The sequence below is a fragment of the Mastigoproctus giganteus genome, chromosome 2 (genome assembly GCF_048544385.1).
Source record: "Mastigoproctus giganteus isolate SK-2022 chromosome 2, ASM4854438v1, whole genome shotgun sequence".
NCBI classification, from domain to species: Eukaryota; Metazoa; Arthropoda; class Arachnida; order Uropygi; family Thelyphonidae; genus Mastigoproctus; species Mastigoproctus giganteus.
Window position 1 is genome coordinate 151995846 of NC_143576.1, and position 12592 is coordinate 152008437.

At 36.3% G+C, this 12592-nt stretch overlaps 1 protein-coding gene across 2 annotated transcripts in view; it reads left to right on the plus strand.

The window, feature by feature from the left end:
* Suv3 (Suv3 RNA helicase) overlaps positions 1-12592 on the plus strand; it is a 349258-nt gene that overhangs the window by 71875 nt on the left and 264791 nt on the right. Inside the window, exon 3 of one of the 2 annotated variants that reach the window (XM_090368722.1) lies at positions 8119-8226. In XM_090368722.1, coding sequence (XP_090224848.1) covers positions 8119-8226 — 108 coding nt within the window. Of the gene's footprint in view, positions 1-8118; positions 8227-12592 lie in introns of those variants that run through there. The other variant, XM_090368723.1, reaches the window with a different exon arrangement.

Consider the following 12592-nt stretch of genomic DNA (forward strand, 5'->3'; position numbering starts at 1 on the left):
ACAGGTAGAAGTCCGATTATGTTTATCACAAGAAAACTAAGGCCAGAATTGATTGCTAAAATTAAGAGAATTAGCTTATATATGTTAAAATAAATCAGTATGTCATACGTTACTGGCTAATGCGCGAAATTGGCATATTTTGGTAAAACCTAACCAGTAACGTTACTGTCTAGATTATGCGAAACTGGCATATTTTGTTAAAACGTAACTCCCTCTATATTTAATAACTGATATGATGCGAAATTATCATGGTGATTTTTGAAATCTATGCATAAAAATTGGTTGAAAACAGCATTTAAGTTCTTGGATGTAAAAATCGTGTTGGCTAGTGTAATTAATGTACCTTTAACCTACATATTTACTGTCCTTATGCTAAAATCAAATTCAGATGAAAACAAATATGGAATAGTTGTGTATTAATTTGTATTACTAACACATCCTATTTTTACTTCAGGCTTTCCCTCCTCAGTCAAAATCGTAGTTAAAAAGCACAGGCAGTCAACCATATTGATTAATTGTGATTTTTAACCACTGAAGCTGAAGCCTATGGTTGATATTATTATCATTAAGCCATATGGTGCAAGGAAGCCTGAGGCTTATGCTGCACCAGCCAAAAAAAAAAAATTTCTGAATTACCCCGAGAGAGAAATAGAAGGGAATCACCAAAAAAAAAGAATGATGTCCAGCTCAGGACCCTGGGTGTGCTAAGCCCACACTCACCAGATATGAGCCCCTGAGGTTATAATCTAGTCTGTAATCAAGTCACAAAGTAGGTTAGGCAAGCGAAGGCAGATTACGAGAAATCTTTGGCAAAGGATGCAAAGAAAAACAGCAAAGACTTCTTTACTTATATAAACTCTAGAAGGAGGAGGGGTGAATCAGGTTGTTCCCTTGATATCGATGATTCGACTGTTGATGATCCTACTGAGATAACTGACAAATTGAATGAGTATTTTGCATCTACCTTCACACATAAGGAATTCTGTAAGGACGTGGAGGACAGAAGTTTATTAAACTCTTAACAGGGAGCTTAATAATTTTGTAGTAACTGAGCAAAGTGGAGGAGAAATTGTTGAAGTTAACATAAGAAAGGCACCTGGGGTGGATGGGATCTATCTAGTTATATTAGAGGAGGCAAAGGAAGTAAGCAAACCCTTAGCCATAATTATGAGAGCATCGTCGGACTCAGGGAAGGTACCCATGGACTGGAGATGTGCAAATGTGACCCCAATTCATAAAGAGTGATCAAAGGGTGACAAATAATTAGAGACCTGTTAGTTTAACTTCTGTTCCTGAGAAAATAATAGTCACTGGTTAAAGAAGCACTGTGGGATCATCTAGACAAAACTGCATTAATAATTCAGACACAGCATGGGTTTGTTAAGGGGAAGTCTTGTCTGACTAATTTGACTGGATAATATGATGTGGTCACAAAGGAACTGGATGCAAAAAAATAATTTTGATATCATATACTGTACTTGGATTTCAGGAAAGCTATTGATAGTGTTACACAAGGAAGACTACTGTACAAATTGGAGCAGTATGGCATTAAGAGCAAGTTGCTACAATGGATAAAAGGGTGGTTGATTGGGAGAAGACAGTGGTATTTAATGAACACTGTTGTTCATGGACTAATGTTATTTGTGGAATCCTCCAGGTTTCAGTGTTGAGACCATTGTTGTTTTCTATATTTATCAGTGATATTGATGAAGGTATATCAGCTTAATGTTCAAGTTTGCAGTGATACAAAAGTTGGCAAGGTTTTTAATGACAGTACACTACTGCAACAGGATCTAGAAAAGTTGGGGAAATGAGCTGACAAGTGGTAACTGATATTTAACATTGACAAATGCAAAGTGCTGCATTTGGGTAGTAGTAACCCCCAGAGAAAAATACCAACTGTGTGGTAGAGAATGAAAAAGACCCTGGGATAATTGTGCAGTCAGATATGAATATTTTTTTACAGGCTGCTTGAGCAGTTCATGGGGTTTTGTCAATGATAGATAGATCCCTCCTAGCAAAATTCAAGGAATTTTCTTAGTAGGGATCTATCTTTTGCTTTTATTTAATAAAAATAATAAAATTTAATAAACTTATCTATTTTATTAAATATTTTTTGTTTAATAAATGAAATTTCCTTGTAAAATTTCTCTTTCATAAAACTTTTTTTTTTTTTTTTTATGTAAACCCCAAACACGAGAGGTATTAGAACCTATAGTGCTTAGTACCGTGCTTGGGTTGGAGGTTGAGAAGACGAAAGAAGATATTTGTTGACATTGGAATTGAACTTCTGTAGACTGTAATTTTCAGGAAATACGTATGAAGGAAGATTGTTCCAGAAAATGGCAGTTGAATAAATAAACAAGGAAGATGAAAAGTTGGTTCTGTGAGTTTGAAGTTGGACAGTAAATAGATGTTGGCTGGTGGCGGTATGTGTTCAGACCGTTTTGAAAGAGAGAGTGGGAATTATAGAAGCCAATTCAGAAGAACAGTGCCCATGGAAGTATCTGTAGAAGAGGCATGCAGCAGAAACAGTACGTCTATGAGACAGCGAGTGGAGAGACTCTGTCAGAGATGAATCATTAATTAACCTAACTGCCTTCTTCTGAATGGAATCAAGAAGCCTGAGAGAGGTTTTGGGGGCACCACCCCAGATGTGGGAACAATATTCCATGGCAGGGCGGATTTGCGATTTATACAGAGTGAGCAGCTGTTTGGAAGAAAAGTAACACCTCGAGCGAAAGAGAAAACCAAGTATTTTTAGATGCGGAGGAACCAATATTTGTAATGTGCTTGTGCCAAGAGATATTAGAAGTCAGAGTAATCCCCAAAAGAGAGATATCATTTTGCCTAGAAATCGGAGTGTCACTAAAGATAAGCATAGGAGCAGAAGAATCCTTTTTGTGAGATATAAGACAAGACTGAGTTTTAGAAGGGTTGAAATCAACTAAATTATCTTTGCCCCACTAGAGAATTACCTGAAGATTGGCATTTAAGGAATTGATAGCAGATTTTCGAGAAATTGAAGCTGATTGAGCAGGACAAACTTTCTCAAAATGGAAAGTGGAATGTAATGTGCTATCATCGGCAAAACTATGAATAGGATTTCCAGTCAATATACAAGAGGAAAAGAGTGGGAGAAAGAACTGAACCTTGAGGGACACCGGCATTAGTGGAGAAGTTAGAAGACAGAGAGCCATCTACCATCACCCTCAGTGAGCGATCAGAGAGAAAACTGGATAACCAATTACTAAAAACAGTTGGCAGACCATAAGATGGAAGCTTGTTTAGAAGATCTTGATGCCAAACACAGTCGAAAGCCTTTGAGATGTCAAGAGCAACTACTTGTGTTTCCCCGAACCTTTCCATTGAATTAGTCCATAAATGGGTAACATAAGCAAAAATATCACCAGTGGATCGACACTGACGGAATCCATACTGGCGATTGTTGATCAGACGGAAGGTTTCTAGGTAGTTTAAGATTTGGCTGTTAATTGATTTCTCCATTTCTTTAGAAAGAGTAGAAGTAATTGCAATGGGAGGATAATTGGATGGGAGGGATTTGTCATCCTTTTTAGGAACTGGCTGGATATGAGCAAATTTCCAAGCCGAAGGAAAAACACCTTTGGAATAAGAAAGTGAAAAAAGGCTGCAAAGAATAGGAGTAAGTTCGGAGCACAGGTTTTGAGAATAAGTGAAATACCATCGGGACGTGGAGCTTTCTTAGCATCAAGATTCGTCATAATCCTTCTGACATCCTTTTGACGGAAGACAACAGGAGGCATTGAATGGAGCGTGTTGGGATTGGTGGAGGTGTTTTACCAAGATCATTAATACATGAGTTGGAAGAAAAATGGGATGCTAGCTGGTCAGCTTTATCCTTGGCTGAAGTGGCAACAGAACCATCTGGTTTGGACAGAGGTGGGAGCAGAGATGGGCAAAAGTTGCGGCCAATAGTTTTGGCAAGAGACCAGAATGCTCGGCTACCATTAGGGCAAGAAGCAAGTTTCCTACTCTTAGCCTGTTCAAACTCTAGTTTGGACTGATTAATACGTGCTTTACAATTGTTGCGAGCTTTGGTGTAGGCAGAAAATGAAACTGGAGAATTAGAAACAAACCAATTACGATATGCAACATTCTTCTCTTGAAGAATGTCGCACAGCTTTAGCACATTTATTGGAAAACCAAGGTTTAGATAAAGGAAGAGATTTTAAAGTGGAGTGTGGGATAAAGGATTCCATTCCTGCAAGAATAATTTCACTGACATGATCTGAGCAAACGTTGACATCAGAAGTTTTGAAACAGTAATCTGACCAAGGAAAAGAAGAAAGGAAGTCTTGCAGGTCATCCCATTTTGCATTCTTGTAATGCCAAACAACACGAGGTTGGGAATAGCCATGAGATAAAGGTTCCATTGGAGAAGAGACAATCACCAAGTTGTGATCTGAAGTGCCTAAAGGACCTCTCACTTCGACTGTGTACTTAGAAGGGTTGTTTGTGAGAAAAAGATCAAGCATATTGGCTGTATGTTTAGGATTATCTGTAGGTATTAGTTCATTTACCTATCTTGTAGGTAAATGAACAATCTGTGCTAGTCATTAGTAATTGCAAAAGCCTCAGCATCTCGACCAGCTGGGTCGCTGTGACTAGAAAACGGAAGCCAGCTGGAGTTGTGAACATTAAAATCACCAAGGAAAATTACCTCACTGTTATGAAAGTTGGACTGGAGAAAGTCAAGTTGCAAAGAGAGGAAGTCAAAGAGCTCCAAGTGATTAGTGGAATTGGGGGAACGATAGAGACAACAGATGAATTTTATGCAATGAGGTAGAGAGATTTTAAGCCAGAGAAGATGAAAGATAGGTGATTCCAAATTGCCAAGGCTCCGACAGGGAATATCAGAACGGACATATGCACAAGTACCACGTTTGAGGCAAAAGGTATCATACAGCGAATAATTTGGGCATCTGAGTTGAGCAGTAGTTGAATCAACCGATAACTGAGATTCTGTCAGAAAAATTACATGAGGTTTGGCAGACTGCAAGTGGAAATGGACATCGTTTAGATTAGAATTGAGACCACGTATATTTGTGAAATGAATTAGGAAGTGCTTGGGAGGTTTAGATCTTTTCACAGATAAGCTTGCTCTATTAGTTTGACAATTCATGGTGCATTCAATAGTAAGAAAAACTGGGTTGGACATGCTATATGAAGTAATGAAATTTTTGGATATGGCGTACGTAGGGTAAGAATATACCCAGATCCTTGACATAACGTGGCCTCGACAATGCTCCCCGCATACACACTACTCGGACTCCCTCCAGTCACTATCTGGCAGAGTAGAGGTAACAAGATTATACACTAGCTGATCCGGAAGCTTCCTGTAGGCCAGCCACTAGTTAGTACACCGGACCAAACCAGTAGGTTTGGTCCGGTGTACTAACTAGTGGCCGGCCTGCGAACACCATTTTTCAGCTGTACCCTCGAGCTGCCCCAGGGCTAATCTTGGGGAATAGTGAAATTGGTGATTATCTTTGAGTACTTGTTTGATTCGATTGAATTAAATTTTAGTTGATTGTTACCGTTTTGCTGTTTCTATTGTTGCACAAGTTGTAACTTGATTAGCTGCCCTACGTCCTCGACGTCTGGGGTGGTCAGTTAGGGGTTCACCCCTAACTGGCTGAACGGGTGTTTTGATGTAGGAGGAGCAGAGATAATCAGGAAGTTAATTACATTTTGTGCTCTTAAGTTTGTATATAAAAGTTTTCTGGGACCCTTACTCGTTTGGCTTGAGTGGGGGAAGATTTTAAATTGGTTTTGGATAGATTTCCAAATTCTGTTGTGAGTTTAATATATATTGAGTTTGGGTCTGTTTAAAATTTGGCCGTCTGACTCCTTTGTTAAGAGTTGTACATAGTTGGCTAATTGCCTTTTAAAAATTTTATAATGGCTAGTAAGAAGTCAAGCACTGGCTCTCTTCCTAACAATGGAACTGAAATAGATTCAGAAGTGAATCAACAGATTCAGATGGTAGTTCTGATTATGAATTTGACGATGAGACCTTAAATGAAGTTGAGCAAATGGTTTCGGAAAAGGATAAAAGTGCCGATACTAATAAAGGGAAGTCCAAGGATTCTGTTTCTAAAAAGAAAAAGCAAGTTACGATAGCAGAGTCAACAAAAACTAAGAAGGCAAAGAGTAGTCAAGTGGCAGATCCACCAGGTGGAGCTAAGCCTAAGAAAAAAGAGATGTCCCTTGAAAATAAGGATGAATTGTTCATAGTATAAAGACCATATTAAATGCCATAACACGAAGTCCTGAAGAAATGAGTGTTGCAGCAAGTTTGGACAGAATAGCTGATTCACGTTCTAAATTGAGAAATATCTTTTTTCAATGAGAAAATCGAATATTAAGCAAAGTTTGAGCTCAAATTTTGGAGTTATGGGATGACCTAGAAATGGTTATCTTAGAGCTTGAAATTGATTCTCGAATATTTAGGGCTAAAAAGGATGTTCAAGAAATTCCTAGGGATTATGCAGCAGTTGTAAAGGATAAAGTGGTTAATAAGCCGAAGGTTGCTATTATTTCCACCAAGAATGGGAAACATAAGAGCAGCGAAGACGTGAAAAATGATTTAATAAAGAATGTAAGACCAGTACTTCAGGAAGTTAAAGTGAGAAATTTAAGCGCTGTTCGTGATAAAAAAGTTGTTATTGAAGTAGAGTCCGAAAAAGATCTTGAGTTAATAACAAAATTTGTAAAGTTTAAAGAATTAAAATTGTGTGCTGAAAAAGTGAAGAAACAGAATCCGAAGATTTTGATATATTATGTCGAAAAAGACATTGATAAGGAGGAGTTGTTAGAACAGCTATGGTTAAAAAACTTGAAAGACTATGGAATAGACGAGAGTCTATTTCTGGAAAATCTGGCAGTTATATCTGTTAATAAAGCCAAGAAAAAGAATGTAAATAACTGGATACTTCAGGTTTCCAGTCTTGTTCATAAGCAGTTAATAAGTATGGGTAGAGTATTTTTGCATTGGTCCGCCTTTCGAGTTCGTGACATTGTCACGGTAACTCAATGTTATAAATGCATGGCTTATGGCCATATTGCTAAATTCTGTAGGAATGAAGCTTTTTGTGGCCATTGTGCGACAAATGGGCATTCTTATAAAGATTGCCCGAATAAAGATAAAGTCCCTTGTTGCGTAAATTGCAAGCGCAAGAAAATAATAAGTGACCATGCCGCAGTAGACCATGCTTGCCCAGAGTATAGTAATGCAATGGATTTAAATAGGAAGCGTACAGATTATGATTAGATACTGTTGGCATTACTACTTTGTCGATAATATACCTGGATGCACTGTTTTTGAGGTGCTGTGACTGGTGTCATGGGCTTGACAGGTTTGGGTTTAATGTGTGGATGTTCAATGTGTTGGGAAGAGACCTAGTGTGAGATTTGAGTTCTAAGTCAGATAGCCGAAAAATTGTATAATATGATTTTAAAATTTTAGTCTTAAACCTTCTGAACGAGTAGAGGTCTTCCTCCTCGAGGAAGGGGCTGTAACTGGAGTCGCATGAGATACTAAACTATCTTCATGCGATGACAGGCTAATGACCGAAAAAAATTGTAAGTCATTTAAACAATGGAAAGGTTTAATGTATAATTTGGACATAGTTTAATTTAGTGATGATAACACCAAAAAATTTCTTTAATGATAAAGTACAAAATTCTTTTAGACTTCTGTGCATATAGGCATATTTGCCTAGGTGGCACGTTGAGGTTTCTATTGTTTATATGATGATGTACCCTCGAGCTGTACCTGTTGAAACAGAAATTATAAGATTTAAAATTTTAAGATTAAGAAATGAAATTTAAGGTTTTAAATCTTGTTTCATAATCTACAAAGGTTGTTGTTATTAATGCAATTTTTGTTTGCACTTGGTATATCCATAAATTTATAGTTTTAGTCGCCTGTTATATGAAAAGTCATGTTTTATAAAAATAATAGTAATAAGAAAATTATTTTGTTTTATGATTTGCATATTGTCTGTGGCAGAGCAAATTTGGGTGTGCCCCAATCATTTCACTAATTCTGTATTATATATTTCTGGATTATAGATAAGCTGTTTCATCAGGCATTTATTAGCTTCAGGAGGTTTTGTATGGAGTCAGATACTCTCCCACCTGATCTCCACATTGCCCTTAGTGATATTCTCAGGAATGCAGGTGAGTTATATCTAACCCTAATAATCCAGTTAAAAATGTTTTCTGTTATGATATTGGTTTAATTTTTATTAATGATAATTTAATGTGCAAGCCTCTTTGTCTATATGTGAAGGATATACAATAGCTCCTGAATGATAGGATCACTTCTGTAAATTCTGGATTCTACAAACTGATTTTTTTTATTTTCTCCAAAACTTGAATATAAAATGTAATAAAGTAATGCAATAAATTTATGAAATGGACTCATTAAAGTATGACAGTTTTAGGATAGAGCTCTATATTAGGCTTAACCCTGTGAGCCTTCTTCAATCATTATACTAAATAAATATCATTGTAATCTATGTATGATTTTTTTTTTCTTAACTTTGACTTTCTATGCGTGTGCTGTCTTATCTCCATTAGTATCTCTCAGTGGTAAGAGTAGTTCATCCATTGTGGATTCACCAGATATGCCACTTTCAAAGGATCTATTACTGTATTGAAGCTTTGAAATCACACAGCCAAACTTTAATCACATTTTATTGGAATGAAGCTCCAAGAGTGTGTATTAAAAAAAAAAAAAAAAAAATGTTCCACACAGGAAATAAACGTCTTGTACACCTGAGTCATTACATTATTACCATTGGTTTTGTGTATTTTTTTTTTTTTTTTTTTTATGAAAACCCCAAACACGAGAGTTATTAGAACCTATAATACTTAGTACAGTGCATGGGTTGGAGGTTGAGAAGACGAAAGAAGATAGTTGTTGACATTAGACTTGAACTTCTGTAGACTGTAATTTTCAGGAAAGACATATGAAGGAAGGTTGTTCCAGAAAACGACAGATGAATGAATAAACAAGGAAGATCAAAACTTGGTTCTGTGAGTTTGAAGTCGGACAGTAAATGGATGTTGGCTGGTGGCAGCATGTCCTTCGGACTGTTTTGAAAGAGAGAGAGAGGGAATTGTAGAAGCCAATTCAGATGAACAGTGCCCATGGAAGTATCCATAGTAAAGGCATGCAGCAGAAACAGTACGTCTGTGAGACAGAGTGGAGAGACTCTGTTAGAGAGGAGTCATTAATTGTCATTAATTAACCTAACTGCCCTCTTCTGAATGGAATTTAGAAGCCTGAGAGACATTTTGGGAGCACCTGCCTATATGTGGGAACAAATATTCTATGGTAGTGCGGATTTGCGATTTGTACAGAGTGAACAACTGTTTGGAAGAAAAGTAACGCTGAGAGGAAAAGAGAAAACCAAGTTTTTTAAATCCAGAGGAAGCAAAATTTGTAATATGCTTGTACCAAGAGAGATTAGAAGTCAGGGTAATCAGCAGGTCTCCTTTTTAGGCATGTTAGCTCCTACTGTCTTCACGTCTGTCTGTACATCCATCTGCATGTAACAATTCAATTCCCAGTGGACTGATTATTATGAAGTTCTATATTTATTTCATATAGAAAGGATCTTTAGCCTTCCCAAATTTCATTAAATCCAGCAAGTATTATTTCTGTTTTCCATACATATTGTACGGAAGAGATAAATTTATAGATTAAATATAGTTTTAATGCAGTATTGTTAGCTTTAGACAGTCCATGCATGTGTCTCGTGTATTGTGGGTGTCACCTGAGAAAAAAACACTTAAAGGTGTATGGGAAAGATTAATAAATATTATGCAGTTGTAATTAAACTGAATGGCTAAGCTTTGAGAACATAAAACTATAGAATTCTGTTAAGTGGTCTATAAAGTTATAATCTTGGCAGTTAATTGATAAGAAGATAACTATATTTACTTTTCACTTCAGTTAATCCCAGAAAAAGAAGAAAATCATCGAATGAAAGGTTAGATTCAGGCCAAAGTTTCTGCCTATGTTCTGTTTGTCCTTGGGAAAATTTCAGTTCCAGTTAAGATTTCACAGCCCTCATTCTCCCCCCCCCACCCACACACACACAAAATTGGCATAGACAAAAGTATGTGTTTGCATTAATCGATAAGAGAAATGTAGGTTGTTACCAAATTTTCAACATATATTTTGTGGGCATCTGGGATGGTAAGTTTGATTCTGATTTCATAGCATTCCTTCCACAGTTTCCCCTACAGAAATATTACTATACTATAAATTTGTAACAGGAACTCTGATCCACTCCAAAATTTCATTGCTTATTTAGAATATTTTGGGAATCTTTGTAACAAATTTTCATTTCAATGGGTTTGACTTATTTTATTATAAATCATGAATTATTACTATTTTTATCTCCTCTTGTAACACACACACACACACACACACACACACACACACACACACACACACACACGTATCCAGGATTCTCAATCATGTGATTAGAGCCAATGAGAGAATATATCGAATGTGCATCAATCCCCCACCCATTTCACCTATAACCACAACCACTCTGTTCACCCTGTAGTAATTTAAAATACCATTCAGGAAATTTTTTTCCCCCCGAATTTCTCAATTAAAAATTTATGAAATCTCCATTGAATAAACTAAAATTTTCAAGACATAATCCTAGTATCTTTATAGCATGTCTGCTTGAGGGGTAACCTTAAACGCCTTGATCTGATCACCATGCATATGCCTAGTTTCTAGACTAACTTTTAGAGTTTTCTTTCTGTAAAAATGAACCTTCACACCTAATGCAGTCATTGCTCTTTGTATCTTTTTTGGCAGCCTTGCATTTTTTATGAGGCACACTTTTCAAATTTTATAATAAAAAAGTACGTTCTTTATGAGGCATAGTAGAATTATGTGTAGAATATATATGCATAGTGGAATAATCACCAAGGAGATTATATTTGTTGCACCTTAGATGAAGATGCACAGTGGAGTGATAGTTCCAATCATATCATCGAGACTACATTGATCACTTATTATTGATTATATATGAGTGTTAAATTTTTACAAAAATGTGTTGTGAAATTATAAATGGAACTCTTAATCCTCTTGCCCTTATTTCACAGTGAATTAAATATTTGATATCTGATCCTGTAAACAGGAACAGTCAGTGTTGAATTGCCAGTGTGCTGTAGTTAAACAGGTACTTTCTGAATTAATTAAACAGAATAATAAAAGAAATGCATGAAATTTTGACTGTGGCACTTTAAACTAAGAGTGAGCTCTGCCAGCCACCTAAAATTGTTAACTTGAATTCCTGTTGTATTAAAAACACATTATTTTGCCAGTTCTGTAATTGTTAATGATTGCTAGATTGCTGAAAAATGTAATCAATGATATTGCCACTACATCAACTGTTTGTCAAGATACTGCCTACATTTTGGTGAATATTAACAATCCGACATTGTATGTGTTCAAAACTGTTTGGCAAGTTTAAAAGAAAGCTGTTTTCGTTACATTCTGTTTTTTTTTTTTTTTTATAGACAGGCAGTATCTCATTAACTGCACAAGAGTTAGCATCTTTTTTGATTAAATTTCATAGGAAAAATTATTGATTTTATCTTTTCTGACTGGTATTCAAAATTTTTTAAAATACATAAGGGAACAGGAGTGTTTGGACTAGTTCTTTTGAAGGGCAGATCATTTTGTGGAAGTGATTTTTCTCTCTCCATTTTGTTGTGCATATCTGAAAATTGTTCAATGAGGCAGATTTATCACTAGGCACAAAAGGCATGCAACAATAGACCCCAGGTTTAGTGGAGTCCCAGATTCAGATTCATCTATAAATAAACTTTTTTTTTTTTTTACATCTATATGAATATTTTACAAATGAACCAGTCAAAATTATTAAGTGTAGAGAAACATTTTATCTCTTAATTAACCTTAACTTAAAATAGTTTGTTGGAAGAGGAAAATATTCAAAATCTTGACTAGAAAAATTTCACCATTTCAAACATTCTCTCTCTCTCTCTCTCTCTCTCTCTTTGATAGAGAGAGAGAGAGAGATGTATACAGACCAGAGCCGACTGGGCTAGTCAGGTGGGTAAAGTGCCTGCCTGACAACCCAAAGGTCGTGGGTTCAAATCCTGCCTCGGGATTGGATCAGACTAAAATGCAAAAACTTTGGGAGGTGCGTTATGGCCACAGAAGTTGATGCACCGACAACTAATAAAAAAAAAATAAATACAGACTAGATGTTTCTGTTGTGTCATGTGCTTCTATCACAACATGATTAGAAACTCACAAGACATAATGTCATTGGAGATGCCTTTGTGTGCTAGGTAAAGCGTTTATCTGCTTTACCATGTCTATGAAATATACCTGTTGTCCTTGCAGTGGGGGGAGAGAGAGAGAGAGAGAGAGAGAGAGATTAGTGTTTTATTAGATGTGAATGTAAGTGCTTAAAAGAAAAGGGATGAATTAAATTGAGGGACTCATCAAGCACTCAGCTTCCCACCTTAACATTGGGGCCTA